This window comes from Denticeps clupeoides, chromosome 3 (genome assembly GCF_900700375.1).
Source record: "Denticeps clupeoides chromosome 3, fDenClu1.1, whole genome shotgun sequence".
Taxonomy (NCBI): Eukaryota; Metazoa; Chordata; class Actinopteri; order Clupeiformes; family Denticipitidae; genus Denticeps; species Denticeps clupeoides.
Genome location: NC_041709.1, coordinates 7,809,728 through 7,823,015, shown reverse-complemented (window position 1 = coordinate 7,823,015; position 13,288 = coordinate 7,809,728). Strand labels below are relative to the sequence as shown.

General features: G+C 42.8%; 1 protein-coding gene across 5 annotated transcripts in view; it reads right to left on the bottom strand.

Annotated features, from left to right (window-relative positions):
* The window catches only part of LOC114785957 (5-hydroxytryptamine receptor 4), a 25,083-nt gene extending 11,795 nt beyond the window's left edge, over positions 1–13,288 (bottom strand). For 3 of the 5 annotated variants that reach the window (XM_028972604.1, XM_028972607.1, XM_028972603.1), the window contains exons 1-5: positions 13,210–13,288; positions 10,996–11,137; positions 9,629–9,829; positions 8,124–8,277; positions 5,249–5,811 (exon numbers count right to left, since the gene is read on the bottom strand). In XM_028972604.1, coding sequence (XP_028828437.1) covers positions 5,249–5,811; positions 8,124–8,277; positions 9,629–9,829; positions 10,996–11,137; positions 13,210–13,246 — 1,097 coding nt within the window. In that variant the 5' untranslated portion in view covers positions 13,247–13,288. The other 2 variants (XM_028972605.1, XM_028972606.1) reach the window with 2 other exon arrangements.

The following is a 13,288-nucleotide window of genomic DNA, read 5'->3' as shown; positions in this document are numbered from 1 at the left end:
ACATTCAGCCCATACATATTTGACCTAAAATGATTATAACAACTGCCCATGACTAAATCAATAGAATCTTGCTGCAAAATCAGTGAGACATGAACACATGAAACACAGCTCCTGACACCTTAACTGAAATCCCCTTTTTTTTACCAAAAGAAGGCAATCATGAGCAGTAAAAATGACAACTAAATGTTCTGTGTCCTGTGAAATCCATCGTCCATAAGATGACACCGCGATGACCTGAGGTGGAGGAATTCCTGGTGCACCAGAGATTAACCCTGTCTCACTTATTTTTTTTTTATTTTTTTTTTTTTTTACCAAAAATGGAAGCATACCCCTTTTCAGTGTTGGATCACACAGGATACTTTTCAAATGCTTCCTGCTCAACAACTGCAGATAACTGCACATGTGGTTTGTTCCTTAGCTACAGTGTCCATGGTGATGAACAGAAATGAGCCAGCCAATGACTGAGAGGCAAATCTAAATGCCATGCTCATTTTTAGCTTTGTGTTTGCAAATAAGAAAAAAAAAGCTTAAACAACAATTCATAATTCCAGTCATATAGATTAGAGCTCCACGTATGACTAAAAAAGCTTCATTCGCCTCGTAGTTCGCATGGTAATAATAAAAAAATACCTAACTTCCCAACATGAGCATAATCACTGTAATTACAGGCAGTGTAACAGACAGGCTTTAATTCAGGGTGGCTCATTGATGCATTGTGTTGTTTCTAAAGCAAGAAATATGATATATCACAACAGTCTTGGACATTTGCTGCTGTTTCAGCATGAAAGGAGATATTATGGGTGTTTTCTGAAATCTGAAAAAATATATTAATTATCTTGCAGAAATCCATCACTGATTATCCGCAACATTAGAACCCCTGACAGCTGGAGAAAACATGACTGGTATTCTTGTCACAAGAGGTGGGATTTTTACTTCAGCAGAAGAACAATGAGTGAACTCCTCAAGGCCGCTGATGTGCACTGGGCACATCAGTCTAAACCCAGAGAAGATCTACTGTAGTCCTAAAAACTGATATGCTGGTGGACACCTGTCCACCTTCAAAAGCAATGGCCACATGTATCTCAGAACTGGCCTGGTCTGATGAATCACATTTAGCTCGTGTCAAAGGCTAGGGAAGACCTGGAGAAGACATGGCAACTGGTTGAACTTGGCAAGCCGGTGGAGGAAGTCTCATGCATTGAGCAATGTTCTGCTGGACACCCATTCCTCGTGTCCTCCACTCATGTGGATGTTACTTTGACATGTACCACCTACCAAGGATTAAAAGGATCCTGGTGCCAGAGACCACAGCATACCTTCAGAGGTCTGGTGGAATCCATGCATGATGGGTCAGAACTATTTTGTGGCACAAAGGGGAGCCTGCACATTTCTAGGCAGGCGGTTTTACCATTGCGGCTAAACTTTTACTTTTTTTTTTTTTCACTGTGATATGTTTATTAAAAGGTGTTCAGGAGCATTGGGGATTATTCACTTCTACAATTTCATTAAAAAAAAAAAAAGAATATGAAATGTAATATTTCTTAGGGCACAGGAACTGTTTGGAACTGCGTTGCTAAAACATTGCGGATGCCAGGATATATCTCCTTCTAATGCTCCTTCTAATGCCTGTATCTACTTACACTGCTTGTAAAAGTGCACTGTAAAATCAATATGACACACTGACCTGCTGATCTTGTTATCCAGCTTTTTAAGTGTGCGAGATCTCAAGTATGTTAGGTGAGGGCTTTATCAGTACTGTACTTATATGCAGATGAAGCACAATATCATAGCTGTGTTCGCATGCTGCCAGCACCACATTAAGACCGGGGTCACCTGCGTTTCCTCTTGGAGCTACGGGCCCTGGCCATGCAGAATAAACAGTGTTCACCTCAGCCATAAAGCGAAAGATTTACCCCTCCCTGTACGGCGGCAGAGACAGTCCAGAGATAACACCGGGAATGGATGTTAGCAGACGCATCTATCACGGCCATTACCAGCCCGTCACCTGGCCCTCCTTATGACCTGTAATGTCAATAATCCAGCCCATATAAAACTGCAGCGCGTTCATTTTTACCACCCCAGAGTCCTGCTTTGAAATGCTGAGCACAAACATGATATTGCAAAAATGTGAAAGTTCAAGCATGTGGGGTGTGAGCGAGAGGGCCAGGTCCATAGCTGGCAGGAGCACAGAAGTGCGCCCCTTTGAAGTCCCCCCAAATCATTTTCATCCAGGCTGTGTGCAGTCCACAGAGATCGGGAACTTTAAATAACTTTAAAACGAGTACTCTCCCAAACAATCCAAACAATATTTTTTAATAATGTATTTTTGAAGAAGTAAATCTGACTGGATGTGTCTCTATCTACTCGTACTTTGAAAGGGTTTGTTCAGGCGGACTGTGATCTTAGGTTGTGAAGATTTTCTGTTTTGTCTGTTTCTATTTAGAATTTTCTTGACGGTCTGACGGGGTCATGCCAGGACACGGATATGGGTATTTGGACCTGAATTATTTCCCCATGCCAACCAGGACTATGGAGAAAAGCAGCCTAATAACAAGATGCTACCGCCAACAAGCCAGGCAACAGGGTGATGAGTGGTGTTAACCTTGTGCCAAACATATCTTTTGGGAATTTTAATGTAAATTATTAAATACCTCCTTATACCGCTACCTCCTTCTCCTTCAGGGATCACAGTCCATGTCCATGATACAGTTAATAGTAGTATGTAGTATGAATTTGTAATGAGACAGACGCCATCCATCACCCATCTTATTAAATACAAAATGCACTGCATGAAATCTTTGACATCTTTCAAAACCCCAAAACAATGAATTCTGTGGCTTTGGTAACCTCACTCTGAGTAAGCATAAGGGCATTTCATGGGGCTGATGGAGTCGGCCTCAGCTGAGAGACACCATCACATTCCAGACATGCCTGTGGAACATGCAATACAGAGAGCTGGGGGCTGAGGGTTTGTGAAGAAAAGATGAGGACTGACCTTTTCAGCGCGGAGTGATCATAAGGGACATATCAGAGAACCTGGATATGGACAGTTCAGCTTTAGTGCCTCTGCATAAAGCTCAAGAGAAATCTCTGAGCAGGGGGTGGTATCCCAAAATGTCAAAAGTGTTTACTCCTTAAAGTTGGGCTGTTGTGGCTGCTCTGCCCCTTGCACCGCCTTAAAGATTACCAAGAGCCATTTTCAATCCTTTTGTTCAGCGTCTAAAATCGGCTTTCCTATGGAACACTCTGGGGAGTAAGCAGCAGCACACTAAGTCCCAGTGGATAAAAAGGAAATGGGTTCAGTAATGATATCAATTGTAAGATAAACTAATTATTCCGAGTGCCATTAATCAATGTGCAGCATTTAAGGGATGGACACAAAGGACCTTATGGAAATACTTCAAATGTAACTGCCGCTAATATAAAACAATAAATATGGAGACAATCAAATCCATCAACCTGGCCAGAAACATGAAAAAAATGATGATCCATCTGTGCATTTGATTCCTTCATTATTTAGCTGCTTTCACCTTCTCCTCTGAGGCTCCAATGTCCAAAATTGAGAAGTTCTACCCTTCAAGTAGAATGCGATGCAATTTTATATCTCAGAAAAGGATTTCCATTCATTTCTTAAGACAACAAAAAAATGTGTAACTTGTTAAAGTTAAATTTCTATCTTGTTAATAACATATGAATATGACCATCAGAGCCTTCTGTTGTTACAAGTCTATAACACTATGCAGGTTGAATGAAATTACAACCATGGCAAAAATAAGGAAGCTCTTCAGTGAAATCCAGCTACAAATCAAAGCTTATTGCTCTCATCAATGAGGCCGAACCTGACTGTTCTATAGTTAGGTTCTATTTAACTACTTATCGCCACAACTTCCCGGCGCTGGAGTGACAATAATGATAATGTAGCTCAGCTTACAGATGTTCCTATCCATCCATTTGAATTTGTGACTTTGTGAGCTCACTGGGTGGTAGTTCAGTTTGTCACATACTAGTCTACTATCCCTTTAAAATGTTTTTTGTCATACTGGCACATAATTTCAAGTGTTGTTTATTCTGGCATGTAAAACTGGCACGTTGAACTGGCTAAACACATTGGTTAAAACAACTGCACCCTAAATAAGACTATTCTTTCCACATTTTAATATTTCAATGTTTTAATGTTTGCCCTGTGGGGAAAACCTTTCGAATTTTATGATGAAATTGATGCTACCTGTTTAAATATAATGACCTATTTTATCACAGACATGCAGCAGAACACACTGACAGACATATTAACATAACTTGCCAACAGCTTCTATTCTAGTTTCGGTAATTAAATTCTGAGCGGATAAAAGAAACATCTGCTTCATCTCTAGGAGACTTTTACACACAGACGGACATTAGGGTGTCTGTGATACTATTTGTTTTGCGCTTCCTGTTTTACGCATGGGTTTGTGCCGTGCTCAATAAAAACACTGTGTAAAGCGTCAGAGTTACAAGACATGGATAAGCTGTCCTTTTCCACAAATTAATTAAAAGAAAACATGTGGAATGGAGCCCTTTTATCACGTTGTGTAAAGCAAAACCAAAATAATAAAATGCATATGGAAGACGAAGCCGCAAACGTTAATAGAACAAAAGAGAAAAGTGAAGGACACACCCACACAAAACAACACATAAAGCCGCTCGGTTAACGATGGAAACCAAACCACTGTGGACAAAGAGCAAATAAATGACATAATCCAGGAACAACACAAAGTGGCTATGAAAAAGGACCAAATGACAGACATAACTTTTGAAATGTCAGCTATGCTTTGCACAGCAGACATAAATGAGCTGGTTACCATTCCTTTCACCTGAAACACCCATGGTGTCTCTGGGGACACCGAGAAATGATCTAAATAATCCCCACCCACCCATCATCAAGCACCAATTTGTTTAAAATATTCATGCAAGGAAGATTCTAGAACCAAAGAGAAAGTTTCACAGGTTCCATACTGAACTGTCCTTCTGCCCTTGACATAGACAAATATGGTTCAGTACTCCATGGTGAAGATTTTATCCTGCAGCAACATTACTGATTTATCAGATATATCACATATTAAATACAAACAAACTTCAAAAGAAGTGTAATCTGGACAAAGGTGCTCCCGCAGCCCTAATGTCATCTGATGGATTACTCCTTCACCGCTACTCCCTTAAAGTTCATATCTGCAAAGTACAGAAACATACAGACAGGATCATGTGCGCTTACCTGAGAGCAATGGATGTCCCATTAGCCGAGGCTGAGTACGGTCTGGAGGGGACGTAGCTTCCCTGCCTCGCATAGCGTTCATCCCCACAGCAGAGGATCATAAGGAAGGCGCGGCGGAAGGCCCGGTTTAGGAAGGCATATAGGAATGGGTTTAGACCCGAGTTGACGTAGCCCAGCCACAGCCAGGCCGTCCACATCTGCCAGGGAACGCTGTAGTGGATGAAAGGGTCCACCACATTGGTGATGAAGAAGGGAGCCCAGCAGAGGCAAAAGCACCCCATGATAACAGCCAGCGTCTTGGCCGCCTTGGTCTCGATTTTCATGCGGCTGGAGCCCTGCTGGTCGTGGCTGAGGTAGCTGTCGGGCGCAGAGCCGGCTCTCTGGAGAGTGCCGATCTGTCGCGCGTGCTCCATTGCTGTCACATAGATGCGCTGGTAGGCCAGGACCATCAGCCCCAGCGGAACATAGAAGGCCACTGCCGAACATATGAGCGCGTATGGCCGGTTGACCAGGAAGACGCAGTACGTCTCGTTGGTGATGTTGCTGAACTTCCTGTCCTCGATCTGGCATAACCAGCAGAGAAAAGACAAGGAGAGGTCTAATAAGGACAAGTCCCATGAGTTCCTGACCAAAAGAAGCTTGGCTTAGTTTATGTCTATTTCACTGTGCATCATTTCACACTCCACACTCAGGGCTTGAAGGAATGTCCAGCACCTCAGAAGGTTAATTTGTGAAGTGTTGAGTTTTGAAATTTGAAGGGTATGTTTTTATTTAAGGAGAGCATGAGCCAGAGTGCATGTCCCTGATATCTGGAAATCTACAAGCCGTTTAGATAAAACCAATGTCAAAACATTTAAACACATCAAAAAATGCAGTATGCCCCTTTAACCAGACCAGCAAGCTAAAATATCCTTATATGGTTACATCTAAAACTCCTGTTGGTTTATTTATGTCAAGTCTATATGGAATGGATTAAATATGCTGTTTTCTGTGTTATTTGATATTTTAGGACATTTGACCTCACATCACAACTCATGTCATAGAACACAGTCTGTGGTAAGTTTACAGTGATTACAAAAGAGCCTATTTTACCTGTCATCATGTATATACAGGGAGTGCAGAATTATTAGGCAAATGAGTATTTTGTCCACATCATCCTCTTCATGCATGTTGTCTTACTCCAAGCTGTATAGGATCGAAAGCCTACTACCAATTAAGCATATTAGGTGATGTGCATCTCTGTAATGAGAAGGGGTGTGGTCTAATGACATCAACACCCTATATCAGGTGTGCCTAATTATTAGGCAACTTCCTTTCCTTTGGCAAAATGGGTCAAAAGAAGGACTTGACAGGCTCAGAAAAGTAAAAAATAGTGAGATATCTTGCAGAGGGATGCAGCACTCTTAAAATTGCAAAGCTTCTGAAGCGTGATCATCGAACAATCAAGCGTTTTATTCAAAATAGTAAACAGGGTCGCAAGAATCGTGTGGAAAAACCAAGGCGCAAAATAACTGCCCATGAACTGAGAAAAGTCAAGCGTGCAGCTGCCAAGATGCCACTTGCCACCAGTTTGGCCATATTTCAGAGCTGCAACATCACTGGAGTGCCCAAAAGCACAAGGTGTGCAATACTCAGAGACATGGCAAAGGTAAGATAGGCTGAAAGACGACCACCACTGAACAAGACACACAAGCTGAAACGTCAAGACTGGGCCAAGAAATATCTCAAGACTGATTTTTCTAAGGTTTTATGGACTGATGAAATGAGAGTGAGTCTTGATGGGCCAGATGGATGGGCCCGTGGCTGGATTGGTAAAGGGCAGAGAGCTCCAGTCCGACTCAGACGCCAGCAAGGTGGAGGTGGAGTACTGGTTTCGGCTGATATCATCAAACATGAGCAGTGGTACAGGAAGAAGTCTGCATCCTTCAAGAAAAACATGATTTTCATGCAGGACAATGCTCCATCACACGCGTCCAAGTACTCCACAGCATGGCTGGCAAGAAAGGGTATAAAAGAAGAAAAACTAATGACATGGCCTCCTTGTTCACCTGATCTGAACCCCATTGAGAATCTGTGGTCCATCATCAAATGTGAGATTTACAAGGAGGGAAAACAGTACACCTCTCGGAACAGTGTCTGGGAGGCTGTGGTTGCTGCTGCACGCAATGTTGATGGTGAACAGATCACAACACTGACAGAATCCATGGATGGCAGGCTTTTGAGTGTCCTTGCAAAGAAAGGTGGCTATATTGGTCGCTGATTTGTTTTTGTTTTGTTTTTGAATGTAAGAAATGTATATTTGTGAATGTGGAGATGTTATATTGGTTTCACTGGTAAAAATAAATAATTGAAATGGGTATATATTTGTTTTTTGTTAAGTTGCCTAATAATTATGCACAGTAATAGTCACCTGCACACACAGATATCCCCCTAAAATAGCTAAAAATAAAAACAAACTAAAAACTACTTCCAAAAACATTCAGCTTTGATATTAATGAGTTTTTTTGGGTTAATTGAGAACATAGTTGTTGTTCAATAATAAAATTATTCCTCAAAAATACAACTTGCCTAATAATTCTGCACTCCCTGTATATATATGGCATTGTCTGTTTAGGTGTCTAGGTCTTCTGCTTACCCGTCAAAAAAATGCATCCCTGTAATTTAATTCAAAAGCAAAAAGTGCACTGGACATGGAATATGCAAGGTACGTGTGGCATTGTTGTGTGTCAAATGGGCTTTAAAAATCTCAGCCAAAATGTCCATTTGCTACTGTTGCACTGGGTAGCTCTTTATAAAGCGCAGTGACATCGCTAATAAAGAGCTTAAGAGCGTGATGCGGTGGTCAGTGAAAAGAACAGAAAATCTTCACACTTACAATGTCCTCAATGCCAATGGCATTCCAGCTTTGCATGATGGGAAGGAAAGAGATGAAGGTGGGGATTACCCAGCATCCTCCCAGCATCAGGGTCACTCTCACCGGAGTCATTTTATTCCTGTACACAAGTGGCTGGCAGCAAATAGCATAGTACCTACCAAAAGCAGGGTCATCAAATAAATAAAAACACATGAAATAATGTTAATCTAGACATGCTATTTAGCTGTCTGAACGTGTGATTCACTGTGAAGGATGACTCAGACCACGCCTTACGTAACAGGCTTTTATGATCGACACCCTTCTGTCGAAGGTACCAAATCTGGTTTATTTATGTGAATACTAACTTTGCTCTGACATATAATCATTCACTGTGTACACAATATCCAACCCGGAATTAAGCTCAATTTCATCTTCCCCGCTCACAGGGTTAAAGGACCAGGCCTCTGGAGCAAATGAAATGAGTTTGGAGAGTGAGGGGGCGTACGTCTGACTCACTGTGCTATTTGTAAGGGTCACAGCTGCCCTTCAAAAAGAAGCCCAGCTGACCAGTGCGGGAAAGACCATTTACACAGACGAGAGGGGAAAATTACACAGCATCACTGACTGGCAGCGAATTCCTTTCAGACTGACACTCAATACGCCGCGGGAGTGCATTAACGCAACACACTGAATGCATTTCCAAACAGAGGGGGCCACATTTCTAATGGGCTCCATTAAAATTCTGATCTAATTTAATCTGCGCCACGCTTTCTTGTCAGCTACTTGACAGAAAAGACAGAAAAAATTATTCTAACATTATTTAAGAAACCTGTGTCCAGGCAATGGTGAGACATCATGAGACAATCGTGATACAACAGACTGCAACATTACAGAGGTCTGCACAAAAGCAGAGCACCACACAACAAATCTGATGTTCTCTGCAAGCCTATTAACTATGCAGATGACTGCGTGTACACACAATGGCAGAATCATGAATTACCGGTTGACAGCAGGACAGCTGCGCCGTGGCATTTTCTCATGCTTTTTAGGCATCGTTTGGCACTTTCAGATAACATCCTGACAGAAGCATATCAACATAAAATGTCGAGTACAGAGCCCATCAGAGCTTCCATCAGAGCACACACTGCTAAAGCTAAATTTAACATCAGAAAACATCTTCAATGTTGGGAAGCCGATGAAGAAGGGCATGCATCCCAACTTGAATATTATTCTTAAAAACCACCTGACGTGACATAAATCCTGACATAAAAAAAAAAAACTGAAAACGCAGCCGTGGGGCAAAATCCAAATCAGGATCATTATCCAGATCAATGTGAGCGAGTGTCTGTGACGTGACTACATATAAACAGTGCAATCAGTAGCCTTAATCACTTAATAACCCATACTGAGGAAACACAACGCACATGAAGCTTTCCAGATTCCACATGAAGCATGTAGGATGCCGTTAAGACGCGCGAGACACGTCATCGCAGTTTCTGCCAAGTGAATTGGCAGACGAGTCTCACCGATCGAGGGCTATGCAGCACAGGTGCAGTATTGAAGCAGTGGTCAGCAGCACATCCAGCGAGGTGCGCACCAGGCAGAACGTCTCCCCATACCTCCACTGGCCAGTGGTCAGCTCTATGGCCGCAAACGGCATCACTAAAAGTGCAACCAGGAGATCTGCAAATGCCAGCGACACAATGAAGTAGTTGGTCTTCTTCTTCCTGGAGAATAGAATGAGGTGTTTGAAAAGCAGTCCTGGATATAAACAGACACCATAGCTGTATACCATCGTCGTGTGATTTTGGTGGAAAGATGCCTCTTTTGTCGTAAAGCTTCCATAGCTTTGTAAACTAGCAGACAATCTTGCATCCCTTCTGCACAATCTTGATAATTATGTTCTCCAACCACATGATTTCTCTCGAGTTTGTTATTTACTCCCGAGTGAGCTTGAGAGGCCAGTCTCAGATGAAATATGTGGAAAAGCCGTTCATTTCCTCACTGGCCCAAAACCCAGCGGCACCACTGCAGTCGCAGTAATGCATTTACACGCAGCAAATGTTTGTTCACTGAATGCCAGCCTGTGGACTTGAGCACCACTGAGGTTGGCATATTTATGTGTGCAAGTGCTTAAACATGTAGGTGTGATTTCAGAGCTAAAAAATGAAAACACCTCTGAACACAAACTGTTTCTTTTAAAAGACTTGTTTGAAAATGTTTAAGTAATGCACATTGGGCAGGTAAAGACCTACCATACTTACAATATATGCATGTACAATATACAGTACAGGTCAAAAGTTTGGACACACCTTCTGATTCAATGTGTTTTCTTTATTTTCATGACCATTTACGTTGGTAGATTCTCACTGAAGGCATCAAAACTATGAATGAACACACGTGGAGTTCATAACAGAACGTGGAGACCTGAACCCAATTGAGATCGTTTGGGGTGAACTGGACCCCAGAGTGAAGGCAAAGGGGCCAACAAGTGCTAAACACCTCTGGGAACTCCTTCAAGACTGTTGGAAAACCACTTCAGGTGACGACCTCTTGAAGCTCATCAAGAGAATGCCAAGAGTGTGCAAAGCAGTAATCAGAGCAAAGAAGAAACTAGAATATAAAACATGTTTTCAGTTATTTCACCTTTTTTGTTAAGTGCATAACTCCACATGTGTTCATTCATAGTTTTGATGCCTTCAGTGAAAATCTACCAATGTAAATGGTCATGAAAATAAAGAAAACACATTGAATCAGAAGGTGTGTCCAAACGTTTGGCCTGTACTGTATGTGTACCTATGATACATGTGACGGCCACCTGGTGTTTTGATGCAACCGTTAAGGGACGTTTCTATGGAGCGACGATGGCCTATCTTATCATAAGTGGCCTTACCTTAACTGCCTGTCTTTGCAAAGAGCCACCATTACAAGCAGGTTTCCAAGAACAGTCATAATGATGATGACCACCAGGAAGATGGTGAGAACAATCCTTTCCAGGGAGTTAAGAATGTGCTCACTGCTCACCAGGTCATCAACTGAACTGCAAGAAAAAGAGAAAAGGTTTAATATAATGTATATGCATGACACTGATGTATGGAAGAATATTTGTCGAGAGGCTTGTGGCCCTCAGCAAACACTCCAAATGGCCCTATTGTGTGAAATAGCTTAGCTGAGTGCTACACGTGTGTCTCTGCTAGTTTAGGCCCAGCGCAGCTGTCATTTTCTCATACAGAGCTAACACTGTTTAAAGAGCAGGTCAGCTGCTCTGAGTCACGGCCACTGTTGCCACACGGCTGTCCGGAGGTATTTGAAAAAGCTTGTGATTTCTGCCATTAAATGTCATGTCAATGGCGGAGGAATTTTAAGGGAGAATTGATTAAAACGGTACCATGTGCCTAAATACATGTCTGCACAGCGTGCATACACCTTATTGGTTTACGTGCAGAGATAAGCAGCAGCGCAGAAAGATGCAAACGCCTGCCAAATACAACAAGATGCAAGCCCTTAAAATAATTAGGAGACCGGTTTCTTGAATGTTGTGCCTGGTACAGTGACAGTAATACTTGGGCCTTGACTGTACTAGGACCACCTGCTTTAAAAAGGACCCTAAAGGGACCCTAAACGTGTCGTTCCCTTCCCAGCAACCCACATTATATAACACACAGCACACAGAAGTTCGGAATGGAAGTTGGTGTCTCGTTTTTTATCTTGATTTTGTTCAGTTTAAAACGTGTTCTGTCAGCGTGCTTATTCACATACATTTACATTTACGGCATTTGGCAGACGCCCTTATCCAGAGCGACTTACAACGTGCTTTTCAAGTTACAGAAGTCCTCTGAGTGCTGTAACGGACACGTTCCGTCCACGCAATGAGCCCTTTATTCCCTACACGGACCAAGCAAGGGATGATTACCTTTTCCTGTACGGCATACGCATTTACCGTCACGTAACGAGTGAGAATTGCAAATTGAACCCAAAGATGTCACTCGATACAAGAGCACTAGATGATAATAATGCCATTTAAAAGACCTCCACCGAGCTGTGACCTCCAAGGCTCACTGCCATGTAGAGAGACAGCACTTTTCAGAAAGGCCTAAACGCCACCAGTCCGATGATCCGCTGCCATGATCAAGGACCCCTGAAGGGACATCGGCACCAACCAGCGGCATGCCCTGAACCGTTATGCTTAAAAACGATTTCCACGCCGACGTCAGTGGACAAAAGATATATCATAAGAATGCATGACTGTCCAACAATGGCGTCGGCACGTTTCCTTTATCTATATTATTATACATTATGCAGATGCATTATGCATGTACCCTGTCGAGCAAAAAGGACATCACAGCTTCAATAATGCATGAACTAGAACTTACGAACGGGACAACTCTGCCTTGTCACAAAAGTGTCACAAAGTGTCGCCGTCACTCGTAGGCTTGCGGGCTGCAGTTCGGACGGAGCAAAAGTTCACCATCTTCGCCCTCCATAAAAGATGACAGTCATTATTCACCCAACGGGCAAAGGTGGAGGAGCTCAGTCTGGACTCCGGGGGCTATTTTTTGCTCCGGAACTTCATTACCTGACGACTTGAAAGCCCGCTAACGCGGCAGCAGACAGCAGATAAGGGTCGATGGCATCACAAGGGCTGTATTTTTGGATATCAGCAGAGCGCTTGACTGAAGCTCACGCCATCGAAACACCACAGGGATAAAATTACAGAAAGTAAACAGAAACTGACATAATTCTGGGCGAATGCGTGGCTGCTGATGTGAAAATCGGACGGACACAAACGCCGAATACTACACCCTGCTGAAACATGTGAGAAGAAATCAAGAAAATAGAAGCAAGGCTTCAAACGCAATTATTTCACTCGTTTATTTGAACTTGTTTAAATTGCCACGAATTCAGCCGCGTTCGTTTATGCATCGAATTCTGGGGGGGGGGAACCTTAATAATAAACGTTAGCTTTTTCCAATTTAAAGCGAACTTCGTGACAGCGTAATATTGTACGTTAGTATCGTACCTCTGAACTCAAACACGTCATGTTTCCAAAAACATTCATGTTAATAGTTCCGAACCGTTGTCGAATGGAAGGAGCAACTTCGCCTACCTCCGCGCACGCCGGCCGGGTCGCCGTGGCCGCTCATACCGCCTGGAACGCGGCGGCTGCTGACGGCTGCCGCGGTCTC